The 17,946-nt window shown below is 33.9% G+C and overlaps 2 protein-coding genes across 2 annotated transcripts; both read right to left on the reverse strand.

The window, feature by feature from the left end:
* Positions 1-1,817: 1,817 nt before the first annotated feature.
* LOC144254947 (olfactory receptor 6C74-like) lies at positions 1,818-2,720 on the reverse strand. The gene has a single exon (XM_077798972.1). The coding sequence runs from the start codon at positions 2,718-2,720 to the stop codon at positions 1,818-1,820; it is 903 nt and encodes a 300-aa protein (XP_077655098.1).
* Positions 2,721-16,767: 14,047 nt separating this feature from the next.
* LOC144254794 (olfactory receptor 10A2-like) lies at positions 16,768-17,730 on the reverse strand. The gene has a single exon (XM_077798244.1). It carries the CDS (start codon positions 17,728-17,730, stop codon positions 16,768-16,770), a length of 963 nt encoding a protein of 320 aa, XP_077654370.1.
* Between the last annotated feature and the right edge of the window lie 216 nt (positions 17,731-17,946).

Genomic DNA, 17,946 nt, shown 5'->3' on the forward strand with positions numbered 1-17,946 from the left:
CTAAACATACTTAAAGCTTAAATATAAAAAATAAATTTAGTAAATAAGCAATATAGTATTTAAGAATATAAAATAAATACTTGACATGATTACATTTGACAAAAAAATTAAGACACACACAAGAGTGTTCACAGGAAAATCTGAGATATTCTAGCATCATAATTTTCGTCAGATGTGAAAGATTTTGAATAAAATTTCTTTTGAATATAGATGTTATCTATAAGGTAGAAAATTTGGGGCACTTAAAATTCAGTTACTGATTGCAAACAAAGGGAAATGGTGACAACTGAAGGGTATTTCTTTAATAAATCATCTTCTATTTCAAATTAAATATCTTTAAAGCCCTACAGTTTTATGAAAACCACCTGAACAAGCATGCCCTCTATTTTAAAAGTATACTTGAATATTCACAATGCCCCATGAATATTTATCTAGCTATATAGATTTAAAATCTTTCAGTATTGTTTTTAAATTCAGGTACATTTACTTGCATGGAGATCTGACAAGTTACATTTCCTTTTAAATATTTTGGGACAGAATCTATTTAGCAATTTGTTAAGTCAAAAAAATCCAACCAGTAAGAAATTTTCTGTAAGATCACCATTATCTTCTGTGAAAACCAAGACATAGACAAATGTTTATAGAGCAAACTTATAAAACTCTTTTAGGGAAAATTCTTTTAATCAAACTGACATATGATACTATTCAAAGGAAAAGAGTAAAAACATTCGGTTTTACATGAATGTCTCTGGTCATTGTATCTAATTTTAATGTTCAATTCACTTAGTTTGAAAAATAATATACTCTATTAGAGCCATATGGACTTAATTTTATAATTTTATGTATGACATATTTTAAATCTATGGAGTATCTTAAAGGAGTTTACTGTTATTTTGCATCCAAGTGACATAAAGCCAGAGTGATTTCAATTTTATTTTGCTAACAATGCATGAGGTTTGTGAATAGTAACAGACCATTTTTTGAATCAGTGTGTTTCTATTTGTATACATTTTTTTTATTTTTTGTCATTTGCAGATTATCTAAGCCTTACATGCTGTATATATTTTATGGATTCACATGCATGACAATATCTGTCATACAAAGTCTTGAGGATGAAACTACTACATTTCAAAAAACATGAAAGACTATAAGTAATCCATAAGTGCTGTCTATAATTTTTATTGGATAACTGCCATAGCAGTGATGTTTTAATCTTTATAACAATTCTTTATCTCTTTCTGAAAATAAATAACCTCTTTAGGGATAGCTAAAATTTTGAAACTTTCAAACTATGTAGTTAAAGAAATGTTACTAAATTGATTTCCTTCTAGTTTCTACTAAACACAGAATTTTTAAAAATTATATTTCATGTTCTATATCTACTATATATAAGATCACTGGGTGATCAAATCTATAAAGTGTATTAGACTCCATATAAAATATATAACAAATTGAATCCCTGACTTCCAGCATATTGAGAAGAAATATGGAAAAAATGAATTCCTACTTGTCTCCCTCTGACAGAATTTTGAGAGGAAATGAATACAGCAACAAAATAAATAAAGGCAAATGATTTTAACCAAAACCAAAAAGTGTCTTACTTATGTGCTCTCAGCATGAAGAAAAATAGAAATAAATATTAGGCTTTGGAGATTAGGCAGACCACAATAAAAATTATCAGTCAAGAAAAAGGTCATGAGATTTTGAATGTAGATATTGAACAGTTCTGTGACACACTCCACTCTTCTTAGTTTACTCATGACCTTAGTAAATCATTAAAATGGTTCACTTCAGTGAGAAAGCTTTAATGTTTTTGATCATGTGCTTAAAAGCATCTTTCGCTTGTTTCTCAGTGTGTAAATGAAGGGATTCAACATGGGAGCAATGGAAGTACTGAGCAGAGCTATACCTTTATTTAAGGACACTCTTTCCTTTGCAGAAGGTTTCACGTACATGAAGATGCAGCTGCCATAAGAGATGGACAAGACAACCATGTGAGAAGAACATGTGGAGAAGGCTTTCTTCCTCTGTTGAGAAGAAGGGATTCTCAGAATAGTCCTGATGATGTGTGTGTAAGAGAGAATTACCAACATCAGTGTAACCAGGAGTGTCAGAATGGCTGAGAAAAGCATCATTAATTCTATTTGATCTGTGTCTGTGCAAGAGAGCTGAAGTATAGGGGAGACATCACAGAAGAAATGATCTACAGCATTGGTTGCACAGAAATCAATCTGGAGACCCATGATGACTGGTGGGAAAATGATCAGGAAACCAGCCACCCACGAAGCAAACACCAGCAGGTTGCAGACTGAGCTTCTCATGATGGTCATGTAGTGCAGAGGCTTGCAGATAGCCACATAGCAGTCATAGGACATGGCAGCCAGAAGAAAAAATTCAGTGGCCCCCAAGAGAATAGTGAAAAACAGCTGTGCTGCACAATCATTGTAAGAAATGGTCTTATCACCTGTTGCCATACTAACAAGAAATTTGGGGATACAGACAGTTGTGAACGAAATTTCTAAAAATGAGAAATTCCGGAGGAAGAAGTACATGGGTGTCTTGAGATGAGAATCCAATAGGGTGAGGGCAATGATGGTCAGGTTCCCTGTAACACTCAACATGTAAGTGAAAAAAAGGAGAAGAAAAACCACCACCTGTAATTGTGGATCATCTGTTAGTCCAAGAAGAATAAAGGCTGTGACCTTTGTGTGGTTTCTCATAGCTGATTTCTACCTTAAAAGAATACATAATGAAGAAAAAAAATAGAAATGAAAAAAAGAATTCTGCATGAGATACATTTTTTCTTGAGATCTTTCATAAACATTTTGCTCCCACACCCAACCTCCTTCAATATTATATCAGCTGTAGTAACCTAGACTATTTTGCTCATAAAAATTTTATTCAAAATTTCACTAAATAAGGGCTGGGGATGTGGCTCAAGCGGTAGCGCCCTCACCTGGCATGCGTGCGGCCTGGGTTCGATCCTCAGCACCACATACCAACAAGGATGTTGTGTCTGCCGAGAACTAAAAAAAATAAATATTAAAAAAAATTAAAAAAAAATTCACTAAATAAATGCAAGGTTCTGAATTTGTTTTATTTTCTCAAAGTCCATACATACAACAATCCAAAGGGATAATATGTTGCATTGATTAAAGTTATTTAAATGTAAAAACAAAGTAAATCAGAATATGATCACAGTATTTAAGCTTTTATTTTCTATACTGTATTTCAAATTTTTTCCTCAATATATTTACTTTGCATTAAATTATTTTACTTCATCTGGCATCATGCTTCTTTGCTAAAGGTTTTATAAGCAGCATACACTTGACTTCAACATCTCTAGCTCATAAACAATGAAGATTTAATATCCTTAACAAATTTGTGGAAACTCTCCAAAATTTACATGCTCAAGAACACTTTTAGATCTGCTTTCTTGTTTTTACTGAAGACTTGATTTTATTTTCTTTCTCTTTCTGAGTCTTCCTTGCATTTTCCCATATTTTCACCTTATAAATATTTCCTTTTGTTGGTTTACTTTGATATGTTTTTGATTGACAAATCACAATTGTATACCTATCACTTACCCATACATCTCACTTACCCTGGTGGTTGTTCTCTTTCCTCTGTTACACACCTAAGCAGATATAAAGCGTATCCTCACATATGATGCTTGTGTTAATGATATAAGATATTATACTGAATATTTGCAGTGACAGAGGAGGGGTCTACAAAACAAAATATAATGTTACATATAAAATGTTAACTATGCATCCCTGATAATTTTCTTAAGTGTCATTGTTCTGTGAGTTTCTCCATGTTGCCATTGTAACCTCTTCTGGATTTTAACATTCCTGTTCAATTTTCTTTCTGGTTGAACATAAAACAATTAAGAATTAAGGTAACATTTAATTTTTAAAATTTTTTTCTTTTCTAGATCATGCTTAGTTCCACATGTTTATTACCTGAAAACCCTACTACCGTTTTTTAAAAATATTTTTTAATTGTTGATGGACCTTTATTTAATTAATTTATTTAAATGTGGTGTTGAGAATCGAACACAGTGCCTCACACATGCTAGGCAAGTGCTCTACCACTGAACCACAACCTCTATCACCAATTTTCAACAAAAAAATGACAATACTATCCTAAGAGGAACATTGGATCATTAATTTATTTAAACCTTATTGTGTGTTGTATATTCCACCTCTGATTTTTAAAAATGTACAGACATTTCCAGCAAGTATAAATGATTATAAAATAACTAAGTTTTTGTCATAACCCCTCTTCATTTCTTTTTCACTGTTTCCTTTCCTTTCTCATTGTTTTCAATTGGTTTTTCTAAAAATCTCAATGTATCTATATTCTGGTTATTTAAGCACAATCATATGCAGTATGATTTTTTTCAAATTCAAACTTACAGTCATTGAAGGAGAGAAGACATAATAAAACCTCAGTTAACAGAAGGTAAATTATAGAAGTTGCAAAAGTATAAAGTCAGAAGTAAATTCATATATGAATAAATTTTAGTGTAAGTTTAAATTACAGATTATATAAAACTATTTAAAAAAAACTTATTGACCTCATTTGCTTGCTACTTAATCACATAATAAAATGTTCTCTAGATGATAGTAAAAGAGTCATGCATTTCTAATTATCATTATAACCCCAGAGATATCTGTGACATATTATAATTTATTAGTGAGATAAGAGATTCCTTCAGATATGAAAACAGAATCTTATATGAAATTTAATATTATATTGAATTAAATATAACTTCTTAATAAATATGGGAGAAAGTCTTTCAACTGCAGGACAAATCTGTCTTTTCAGTGTCATATTCATAACTACCAAATTAACAAGAGGCATAAGCAGTTATAAATATCAGGAAGAAAATTGCATTTATCTAATCAAAGCTCTATCATAATTGTATATCTGTTCAAAATTTGATTCTTACAAAATTAGTTATCCACATTTTCTTTTAGCATAATCAACTCCTTCTGTCTAGCTTTCAAAATGGTCAGCTTAATGTGTGCATTATAAAAAAATTAGTTCTAAATTCATGCCATACTATTACAGATTCAAAAAAGAATAATTTTCTTTCTTTAGATTCATGCTATAAACTTAATAAGATTAAAATATATAATTTTTCCAAACCTTAATTTCTTCAGGAATTTCACTTTCAATTGTCTTCTTTTTATGTAAGTCCAGAACAGAGGCAATTTCTGAATGTTTCACAGCCAATGTGTCTTTATGTTACTTTAACCCATATTTCTTTTTTTTTCTACTTTATTTTTTTAATTGGTTGTTCAAAACATTACAATGCTCTTGATATATCATATTTCGTACATTAGATTCAAGTGGGTTCTGAACTCCCATTTTTACCCCAAGTACAGATTGCAGAATCACATTGGTTACACATCCACATTTTTACATAATGCCATATTAGTAACTGTTGTATTCTGCTACCTTTCCTATCCTCTACTATCCCCCTTTAACCCATATTTCTATTTCGGTGTTGTCTCCAAAACTACATTAGTACCAACAAAATTCACTCTGAATGTGTAAGTTTTAAGATTTTGTCACTTCTCATTTTTTATTAAAAGACGCAATATTCTCCAACTTATGCTATGTTGAATTTGAAGAATATTTTTTGGGGGGTTTCACATATTTTTTTTAAGCCCAGAAAGGTGGAGAACAGAGATTTAGGGCTTGTTGACTTTGAGATGTTTCTACCCTATATGAGCTTGTTTTGTAGTTTTTAGAATGGCAAAAACTGTGATCCTTTTGTACACAGGGCCACTTCTCTCAAGAGGATTAACTGACTTAAATTTTTTTTTAAAGAAGAAATCAATTCCCTGAAGACTACAGTACTAGGATGTTAAGAACAGACTAAAATTATTTTATTGACTGGAGAAAATACTACAATCTATAAGCTTAATTTTAAAAACAAATTAAAAACTACTTTTGGTGGTGGCTATATGCTATAAATCATACAGGGGTGGTGGAGGTAACAATACCTTATTCAGTTTACATATGCATAACAAATGCTCATTTCAAACAAGAAGAAACAAAAATAACATCTATAGTGTAGAAATACTGAAGGGCATTATCCAAAATTTTAAATATCAATTCAATAAAGGGCATATATTGCACATCAATCATTAAGCCTCTGAAGTCACCCTCTTGAGTGGAAAATTTAACAGATTTGATCAGATTCAGGATCTGGAAAGAAAACAGGAAGTGCAATGACATTAACATTTAAGAGAATCACAGAGATTTGGATTCAAGGAAAATTAGGACAACATTGTTTCTGAGGACAGGTACATGGAAGTCACCTGCATTTGCTCTGTCCTTTGCCTGTCCACATCCAATCTGTAGACAAACTTTGCTGGTTGTACATAATAATTATATTTCAAATACATTTGCCCATCTTCATTTCCACTGATAATTACTTAACCACAAGGTGCTATAATAGGTAAGTTTGAACATCACTGTGGCAATACACATGAGACATTTAAAAAACAGTTTAATGAGGTATAACACACAACAGAAAATGCAATTATCATAATTATGCATCTTGGTCTCTTTTCACAAACTGAATATACCTCAATGATCAGCAAATGAATAAACAGAAATTTGTCACTAATCCAGAATCCTGCTCTTACTTTCCTCTGGTCATTAGCTCTTCAAGATTGACTACCATCCTTAAGTTCAATGAAAAAAGTTATTTTTGCCAATTTTAACAAATTTGAGTATATAGATCAATAGTTGGTAAATGAAGGAATTGTGTGTGAGCAAATTGACTTAATTATTCCTTCCTAAATTATGATTTTACTGTTTATTATTATGTCAATAAGGCTTATTGTTGTGTTGTGTTATTATGTTATTGAAGCTATAATGTATTCCAAGCTCAAAACGTCAAAGATTCCTGAACTATTAATGAAAATTAGTGACTTTCTGCTCTGGACCTCCCCCATCATAAATTCTGCCACTCATGAATTTCACTATTAATGGGTTTCTCCCTCTCTTAAATTTTCCACTTACAGATTAATTATTGGATTTTAAATATGGAAGATGAGCATTTTATTTTATTATACCTCCAAGCCCACCTATATACATTGTCTCTGTATTTTATTTTCTTTTTCATAATAATTTTTATAGAAATTATAAATAAAATTTTTACTCTATATTATTTTGACAGTACAAATATTTCTAGCTAGGTTATATGTTTGCCTACATTGTTCCTTCATTTAACATTTCTTTTGCTATCATTAGACTTAATTTTCTCATCAAAATTATTCTACAGTTCTTTATATATTCTTCAGTTTTTCCCTCTCCCAAGCTAACCCCCCAAAGTACAGATATGTCCTCATTACATTCAAAGACATTAGATAAACTCTCACTTTCATTTTTTTTAATTTGCCAGTACTATCATAACTTGAATAATTTTTTCTCCCAGCCAGCAGAATTAGTTGATTTCTACTCCTGGTACAAGAAATTTATGTTTCCTATAATTGTGGAGATTATGTTTCAAATAAAACTGCAAACCCAAAAGGAGTAGCTAAGTGGTAGAGTGCTTGCCTGGTATGCTTGATGCAGATTCAGGTGCTATAGTGTACTTAAATTTTCCAATATTAGATTATATTCTTTTCAAAAAGCAACTAAAACTTATCAATGCAAAAAATTTAAATACTAAATGAGGAAGAAAAATAAATTTTACTGAGAATAAAAATGATAGTAAATTGCAAACTTAGTTATTAGAGTCATAAAAGAAATAAATTTTATGTACTGCCTATTATAATTTTATCTAACATTTTTCCTTAAATTTGGACTATATTGTTTGATGATGTTCTCATAGTTTCTTCTTTTTAACTGACCACTTTATTATTATTTTTCTTATTTTTCATTTTTTTTATTTTATTTTTTTTTATTGTTGGTCGTTCAAAACATCACATAGTTCTTAATACATATTTCACTGTTTGATTCAAGTGGGTTATGAACTCCCAATTTTACCCCGTATACAGATTGCTGTATCACATCAGTTACCCTTCCATTGATTGACATATTGTCTTTCTAGTGTCTGATGTATTCTGCTGTCTGTCCTATTCTCTACTATCCCCCCTCCCCTCCCCTCCCCTCCCCTTTTCTCTCTCTACCCCTTCTACTGTAAATCATTTCTTCCATTTGTATTATCTTGTCTTACCCCTCCTTTCCTCTTATATGTCATTTTGTATAACCCTGAGGATCGGCTTCCATTTCCATGCAATTTCCCTTCTCACTTCCTTTCCCTCCCACCTCTCATCCCTGTTAGTGTAAATCTTCTTCTCAAGCTCTTCGTCCCTACCCTGTCCTTGTTTACTCCCCTTATATCAAAGGAGTCATTTGGTATTTGTTTTTTAAAGATTGACTAGCTTCACTTAGCATAATCTGCTCTAATGCCATCCATTTCCCTCCAAATTCTATGATTTTGTCATTTTTTAATGCAGAGTAATACTCCATTGTGTATAAATGCCACATTTTTTTATCCATTCATCTATTGAAGGGCATCTAGGCTGATTCCACGATCTTGCTATCATGAATTGTGCTGCTATGAACATCGGTGTAGCAGTGTCCCTGTAGCATGCTCTTATTAGGTCTTTAGGGAATAGACCGAGAAGGGGAATAGCTGGGTCAAATGGTGTTTCCATTCCCAGCTTTCCAAGAAATTTCCATACTGCTTTCCAAATTGGCTGCACCAATTTGCAGTCCCACCAGCAATGAACAAGAGTGCCCTTTTCCCCGCATCCTCTCCAGCACTTATTGTTGTTTGACTTCCTAATGGCTGCCAATCTTACTGGGGTGAGATGGTATCTTAGGGTAGTTTTGATTTGCATTTCTCTGACTGCTAGCGATGGTGAGCATTTTTTCATGTACTTATTGATTGATTGTATGTCCTCCTCTGAGAAGTGTCTGTTCAGGTCCTTTGCCCATTTATTGATTGGGTTATTTGTTATCTTATTGTCTAATTTTTTGAGTTCTTTGTGTATTCTGGTTATTAGGGCTCTATCTGAAGTGTGTGGAGTAAAGATTTGTTCCCAGGATGTAGGCTCCCTGTTTATCTCTCTTATTGTTTCTTTTGCTGAGAAAAAACTTTTTAGTTTGAGTAAGTCCCATTTGTTGATTCTAGTTGTTAACTCTTGCGCTATGGGTGTCCTATTGAGGAATTTGGAGCCTGATCCCACAGTATGTAGATCATAACCAACTTTTTCTTCTATCAGATGCTGTGTCTCTGATTTAATATCAAGCTCCTTGATCCATTTTGAGTTAACTTTTGTGCATGGTGAGAGATAGGGGTTCAGATTCATTTTGATGCAAATGGATTAAAAATTATACACCATGATCAAGTAGGATTCATCCATGGGATGCAAGGCTGGTTCAATATACGGAAATCAATAAATGTTATTCACCACATCAATAGACTTAAAAATAAGAACCATATGATCATCTCAATAGATGCAGAAAAAGCATTCGACAAAGTACAGCATCCCTTTATGTTCAAAACGCTAGAAAAATTAGGGATAACAGGATCATACCTCAACATTGTAAAAGCAATCTATGATAAGCCACAGGCCAGCATCATTCTGAATGGAGAAAAATTGAAGGCATTCCCTCTAAGATCTGGTACAAGACAGGGATGCCCTCTCTCACCACTTCTGTTCAACATAGTCCTCGAAACACTGGCCAGAGCAATTAGACAGACAAAAGAAATTAAAGGCATAAAAATAGGAAAAGAAGAACTTAAATTATCACTATTTGCAGATGATATGATTCTATACCTAGCAGACCCAAAAGGGTCTACAAAGAAGCTATTAGAGCTAATAAATGAATTCAGCAAAGTGGCAGGATATAAGATCAACACGCATAAATCAAAGGCATTCCTGTATATCAGCGACAAATCCTCTGAAACGGAAATTAGGACAACTACTCCATTCACAATATCCCCCCCAAAAATAAAATACTTGGGAATCAACCTAACAAAAGAGGTGAAAGATTTATACAATGAAAATTACAGAACCCTAAAGAAAGATATAGAAGAAGACCTTAGAAGATGGAAAAATATACCCTGCTCATGGATAGGCAGAACTAATATCATCAAAATGGCGATATTACCAAAAGTTCTCTATAAGTTCAATGCAATGCCAATCAAAATCCCAACAGCATTTCTTGTAGAAATAGATAAAAGAATCATGAAATTCATATGGAATAATAAAAGACCCAGAATAGCAAAAACAATACTAAGCAGGAAGTGTGAATCAGGCGGTATAGCGATACCAGACTTCAAACTATACTACAGAGCAATAGTAACAAAAACAGCATGGTACTGGTACCAAAACAGGCGGGTGGACCAATGGTACAGAATAGAGGACACAGTAACCAATCCACAAAACTACAACTATCTTATATTTGATAAAGGGGCTAAAAGCGTGCAATGGAGGAAGGATAGCATCTTCAACAAATGGTGCTGGGATAACTGACCACTTTAAATTGTACATTCTGCAGCATAGAGCACATTCCCAATGTTTGCAATCATGACCTACATTAAGTTCTCTCCTTCCATCAACCCCTGGAAAACACCAGTTATTCCAGCACCATTCTTGAAGACTGTTGTTGCTCCATTGTGTTGCCTTTGCTCCTTTCTCAAAGATGAGTTGACTATTTTTATAGGGCTTATTTCAGGTCTCTGTTCTCTTCCATTGATCTGTGTCTCTATTCTGTCTCTGATACCTCACCAACTTGATTACTGTAGCTTTATAATAAGTCTTAGAGTAAAGTGAGACTTCCAAATTAATTTTTCTCTTTTAAGATTTTGTTGGCTACTCTGGGTCCTTTGCCTCTCCATATAAATGTTATGATTAGTTTGTGAATGTCCTAGTAATAACTTGATGGGATTTTCTTGAGATCAACGTAGACTCCATAGATCAATTTGGGAAGGACTAACACTCTAAAAATATTAAATGTACTCTATGTGTGTGTGGAATTCCTCTCCATTTATTTAGTTCTTGATTTTTTCACCAGAGTTTTGTAGTTTTTCTCAGATCATTCTTGATAATTTCATCATTTATACCTAAGTTGGTAGTTTAAAAAAAAATACTGTCTACTTTATTCCAATACAATCCTGCTTTTCAAGAATCCTCTGGTGATCTCAAACTTACAGCTATAATTAGATGGTCATTATCATTAAGTTTGTGTATTTCCCCAAACACCAAGGTATACAAGGTGGGTTCTGCTTGAAACACAAGTCATTTGAACCTTCACTCAGATGGAAGCGCCTACAGTGGTCACAGGTTCCTCAACTCAGAAGGCATCCAAGTGGAGAACTATAAATCATTTTCACCTTTTTACAACCATGAAAATCTTCAAAAATATTTCTCCTCGATGACCTCTCAATAGTTTTTTGTACTTATAACATCCCCATCTCCTTCTCATCCCTTTGTGGAAATGGGACATCTGCAAGTACCACAGTTCTGCCTGCTCTATGCCCTCCCCTGTATACCTTGTCTAGAGTAGTTTTACGTAAGTGACTGGAATTTTTCTACCTTTTTACTAAACTTAATTGTTAATGATTCATTTTTAGACTTATTTATAACTTTTTCCTTTTTAAACATTTTCTAAACCAGTACATAACATTTTTTAAACTAGTACATATTTATGGGGTACCATATGATGTTTTCATATATGAATACATTGTATAATGGTTCAATGAGTGTAAACTATCTGTCTCCTAAAATTTCTATATGGTGAAAATATCAAAATATTTTCTCACAACACACAGAACCTTGTTGTTATCTATGGTCACCCTGCTGTGCAATGACACACCAGAACCTCATACTCTTATCTGTCTATAACATAGCACTCACTAACCATCCTCTCCCTGACTATCTCCTTGATTCTTTCTAGCCCCTGTTATGCTCGCTGAAATGCTTCTTTTCTTAACCTTTTCCCCAGCTTAATTTGCTTAATAAGTGAAAAGCTTCACTCCACACATATCACATATGTTAAACAATAGTTTCAGTGAATATAACATGAATTTCTATGATTCTTAAAGTAATGCTTTAATATCTTATGAAAACATGCAAAAATTACAATAGGTTTTTGTAATTTTTGAGATTTTTTGAGTTCTAAGAACTGGAGAATTCTGTTCTTAAAATTAATTTGGTTTTGGAAATGGTTATATCAAGTCATCTTAACTTGGAGAAACTGAGTTCTGGGCACCTCTCAAAGAAATAGGTGCATATTTGGAAACCATCTGATTGGTGTCCATAACTTCTTTGTTTTTTAAATTCCACATATACATACATCTTTTTCCTCCCATATGTTTTACAATAGGATATTTTTTGTGGGTTTTTCTTTTTGGAACTTCCTTACATTCTTATAAGCCTATAATAGCCAGTATTGATTTACTTCTCATGATATGTGTAGAAAATATTCTTTAAATTTGTAAGTTAGAGCAAAACTGATTTGAAGTGAAAGTAATAAAATCGAACTCAAGTTTGGCAAAGAGATCTCTTTCAATTCTGTTCCTGGGGATTCAGTACCATTCTGGAATGCCAGAGGATTGAGGTTTGAGAAAATCCAGAAACTGTTTCTGTCCTGAGTATTGATTTCTTAATAATTTAATGGGAAATCAGCAAAGTTTCTGTAAATGGTTTTGCAGAAAAATAAGTATTTAAAAGTGAAAGCAAAACAATATAAGACATCAGATGCCCCACAGTGACTGGCAGCTGTTGGCCTGGTTGTGTGAGTGTGTGTGTGTGTGTGGGAGGGGGTGTACCTGTATGGTACTCACTATGTATCTCAATAACAACTAGGAAAGAGCTTTGGAAATGATGAGGTTTTGCTATTATATAGGAAAAACCTACAGAGCCTTCATTCATCTGACTACTCTGAACTTTTCCTTCACCCTAGGTAAGGACTATCCCATGTGAAATCATAAACACTCACATCATCCCAATAGGAGAGAGCACACATTCAAATAATTTAGTCAACACAGAAATAAATTTATATGCTCAGCTTCTCACTTAACAGTTGTTTGGTCTCTGAGTTTAAAATCTACAAGAATATCCTTTCTAGTTGCAATTCCATTGATTAAAACTCCAGGTTCTGATAATCACTATCCTGAAAGTAAGGACCCAAGTGATAATTTGATTGAAATAATTTTAACAAGGCAATAACTCTGCAGTCAGTACAGAAGCAAAAAATAAAATGGAGAAAAATCTACCTAATTTGAAAATAGATTAATAAGGAAAAACTTATAAATAGTAATATATTTTATCATAGACCTAAAAATACATTTGTATATACACATACCCCTATGTATTTTTTTTTGAGAACTAGTGAATGATGTCTGCAAATGAAAGCAGCATTGAAGAACATATCTCACCATGACATCTCACCATGAACATGTTTTCCCAGTGGGTTTCAGTTTTATTTTGATCTCATTCCTTTTTTCTCTGGCCCTATTCTCCCTTTTGGAAAGGGAATATTTAGTCTGTGTCATCTGTGTCAATGTCTATTGCATATATGTAACTCACTTTTGTTCTTTATAGGGGTTCAGAGCCATGTGTTTTCCTTGAGTCTCAGATGAGACTTTGCACTTGAACTTCCATGCAATAATGGAACAGTTAAGACTATGGGATTCCTGGAGATGGATTAAGTGCATTTTGCTTTGTGAGATAGACATGAACTTTGGAAGGACAGGAGAGAATGCTATGGTTTGCATATGAGGTGTCTCCTGAAAAGCTTACATGTTAAGCAATGCAGGAATATTCAGGGGTAATATTATTAGATTATGAGAGCTGTAACCTAATCAGTGGATTAATTCATTTGAGGAATTAGTAATTTGAATGGATTATTGGGTGGCAACTAGGCAGGTAGGCCATGGATGGAGGAAGTAGATCATGGGAGTATGGCTTTGAGGAATCATATGTTGTCCCTAGCTCCTCTCTCTGTCTGCTTTCCAGTTGCCATGAGCTGAGCAGCTTGCCTCTACCATACCCTTCACCATGATGTTCTTCTTCACCTCAGACACAGAGCAATGCAGTCAGTCAACCATGGACTGAGTCTCTGTGCCCAAAATAAACTTTTTCTCATCTAAGTTATTCTTGTCAGCATTTTGGTCATAACAACAGAAAGTTGATTAATACACAACTCAAGTCCTTCTAAGCAATAAAACTACACAGCCCAAAACAATAGGAGTAGGAAAAAAACAAGAGGGGTTTGAATGTAATGTTACATGTGAGATACACACACACACACACACACACACACACATACACATATATAAACAAAAATTATAAATGCATATTAAAAACAAAAATTATATATATGTGTATATATATATGTATATATATACATATATATATATATATATATATATGGGGGTGTGGGTGTGTATAAGACAATTAGAATATTTAATCCTAAAAGCAAGATAAGTAGCTCTTATAAAATACCAAAATATTGACTTTTCTAATGAAAAAATACTTTAAAATATCATTGTATATTTCATTACTTAGTCACAGCATTAAGTTGATACAATAGAGAAATAAATGAGTGACATTGACTAATCTATTCAGTTTAGTTAATGGGTCATGAAGGATTTTCACTCATAAATTTGAAAAATAAGCCACATTTAAACATGTTCTATGTGAATATGTTCTTATGACTTTCATTGACAGTCTTCCATCCATTGCTTAATTTTAAAATATTACATTTGTATTTCAGAAGACCACTCAGAGCAAAATTATAGTTTTAGACATCTAAAATAATTGTTGAAGATAAACTTGGGGTATAGTAAGATGGGATCAATACAAATGATTTATAATTTTCTCCTATAAAATTCCAGTGTGATATATTGTACTAGGTCAGAATTTGGAAATTAAACTTCTATCCCCAGAGGCAGGAAAAGAACTACAGAGATATAATTTTATCCTATCCAATTATTTATCACATACACCTATACTTCATCCTTTTTCGACATCACACACAGAAGTAGACCAAATGCCTCTATAAACTTGTAACATTTATTGACATAATCTTATATCCCTCAAACATTCTTATAATTTCAAGGTTCAATACTAGATCCTTTCCAGCTTTCACATGTCTGAATCTGTCCATGAAGGCATGGCAAGATGTTTGCTGCAGTCAGCCACAGAGTATTAATGTCAGGGCCAACACTCCTCAGGATCAAAGTTTCAGCAATGATTCATGAGAATAGGCATATAAATTCCTCAACCCTCTAACCTTAGAAGTCAATAAGCTGTAGGATTCTGTTTTATATCATTTCCCCCACAGAATTAAATTTAGGGGCCATTTATACTACCTGACACCACAGTGGACACTTATTGGTTGTCTTCCCATTCTGATATAATTTTTCCACTTCTGAACCCTTTCCAATAAAATTAATTGCACTTCCATTAAGGTTTTCATGTCAAAGGTTAGCTCTTGTGTTTATAAAATATCACTGAACATTCAATATTCAATATTTTTGTCACGTCTCTAAAGTTATCATTATAAGGAAATATTTGTTTAAAAGTTATTTGTTTTATTTTCTTTAAAAGTCTATTTCTTCATTAATCTAAGAGTCAAATGTGGGGTAGTTAATGTGCTGAAATAGATGGACAGTGCCAAAAGAAAATTGTATTCAAACCAATGCATCTAAACAGGGTTCACAATATGGTACCATGAATGAAAGTCACACAGATTGAAGTTTATCTAAAACATTATTCATATGAACAACAAAAAATAGATAGGTAAGTGCAAAGAAAAAAAACATAGGTTTGAAAAAATAATAAATGTCTCTTCCTGGATATACTTGTTAAATATTTAAAGTCATGTATAGTCTATATCACTCAGTAGTATTTACCAACAGGTGATTATTTAAGATGTATTATTGTGAATATATGTGAAAAGCAGAGAAATTAAGGAAGCATACTCCATTTATGAACTTAAAGTCTATCAGCATATTGTTTTGGTCAATTTTTTCATTGCTGTCACCAAAAGACCCAACTAAAACAACTTTTGGTGAATGAAAACTTTGTTTGGGACTCACAGTTTCAGAGGTCTCAGTCCATAGACAGCCAACTCCATTGCTCTGTGCCCAAGGTGTTGCAGAACATCAGGGTGGGAGAGTGTGGTCAATGAAAATTTCTCAGAACATGGCCACCAGGAAACAGAAAGAAAATCCACTCACCAGGTATAAAATGTTGATGTACCTCCTCCAGACCTCCTACCTGCATAGTTACTTAGTTCCTATTAGAGGATTAATGTACTGATTACATCAAGGCTCTCAGATCCCAATCATTTCACCTCTAAACATTCTTCCTTTGTCTCACACATGAGCCTTTTGGCTCATATCTAAACCATAACACCTACATTCAATACTAAAAATGCATTGATTTGTATTCATTTTTTAAAAAAATTTCTTTGAATAAGACATTTCATTTTCTTTGTAAAATACTGTGAAATTTACTGGCCTTCATCCTATACCTACCAGAGAAGAAGAAGATGATAGCTACTATATAGGAGATACCCAGTAAATATAGGTGGATAAAGGCATGATTAAACAATTGAATGATTGCACTGCATTGAAAAGTGCAAACCAAATTCAAGCATTGTATGGATATCATATTAACAGTGCCAGGATGCCAATAAATGGTGGCAGAGGACTCACAAAGTTTTGGGTAACTTCCCTGCACAGTAGTAAAAGATTCAGCCATGAAAGCTAGATTAGTCCACTTGCCTAAGAGGGTTCCTGTGTGTCACCCTTTGAAAGGCTTCCTTCACTTCCTTGTTTCTCAAAGTGTAGATAACAGGATTCAGAGCAGGTGTGACCACTGTGTACATGAGGGCAGTTGTCTTGTCTGTGTCTGGAGTGTGCGCACTCTTGGGTTGGAGATAAGTGAACAAGGCAGTGCCATAAAACAGAGAAACAACCAGGATGTGAGAGGAACACGTGGAGAAAGCTTTGCGTCTGCCAGTTGCTGAAGGGATTCTCAGGATGGTCCTAATAATATGCAGATAGGAGCACAGAATGAGGAGACAAGGACTCATAATAAAGAGCACAGAAATAGCAAACAACACAATCTCATTGTGGGAGGTATCAACACAAGCCAGCTTCACAACAGGCATGATGTCACAAAAAAAGTGCTGAATCTCTCTTGTTCCACAGAAGGGCAGAGTGAAGATCCAGGTGATCTGAGCTGACTCCACCACCACCCCAGTGATCCAAGACACTGCAGCCAATTTCAAACAGACAGCAGGGCTCATCAGGAGAGTGTAATGTAGTGGGTGACAAATAGCCACAAAGCGGTCATAAGCCATGGCTGCTAGCAGACAGCATTCTGTCAGTCCCAAGATGGCAAATACATACATCTGGGCTGCACAGCCTCCCACACTTATGGTCTTGGTCTCCACCAGCAGGTGCACCAGCATCTGAGGCACCACACTGGTGATATAGCACATCTCCAAAATGGAGAGATTCACCAGGAAGAAATACATGGGGGTGTGCAGGAAAGGGGTGACCCAGATCAGGCAGATGATGAGGAGGTTTCCACACAGGGTAAATAAGTAGACAATTAGGAACACAACAAAGAGGACAGGTTGTAACTCTGCTAGAGAGGAAAAAGCCTCAAATGTGAATTTAGTGCAGAGAGACTGGTTTCCACTCATTGTGGGCTCAGAGCCAGACATCTGTGAAAACAAAGAAGGCAGATAGTACTTAGAACTCCAATCATGTAACAGTCATCTACCAAACCTCAGCAAAGAGCTCTGTGGAATCAGTGGCCTGAGAACATACACACCTGGATTCCCTTTGGTAAATCTATCTAAATTACTGCCCTATTAAAAGGGATGCATATTCCCTCCACATTTGAATGGGGAAGTTATGCTATTTTCACAGAAATTTAG

Source organism: Urocitellus parryii, chromosome 5, assembly GCF_045843805.1.
Source record: "Urocitellus parryii isolate mUroPar1 chromosome 5, mUroPar1.hap1, whole genome shotgun sequence".
Lineage (NCBI taxonomy): Eukaryota > Metazoa > Chordata > Mammalia > Rodentia > Sciuridae > Urocitellus > Urocitellus parryii.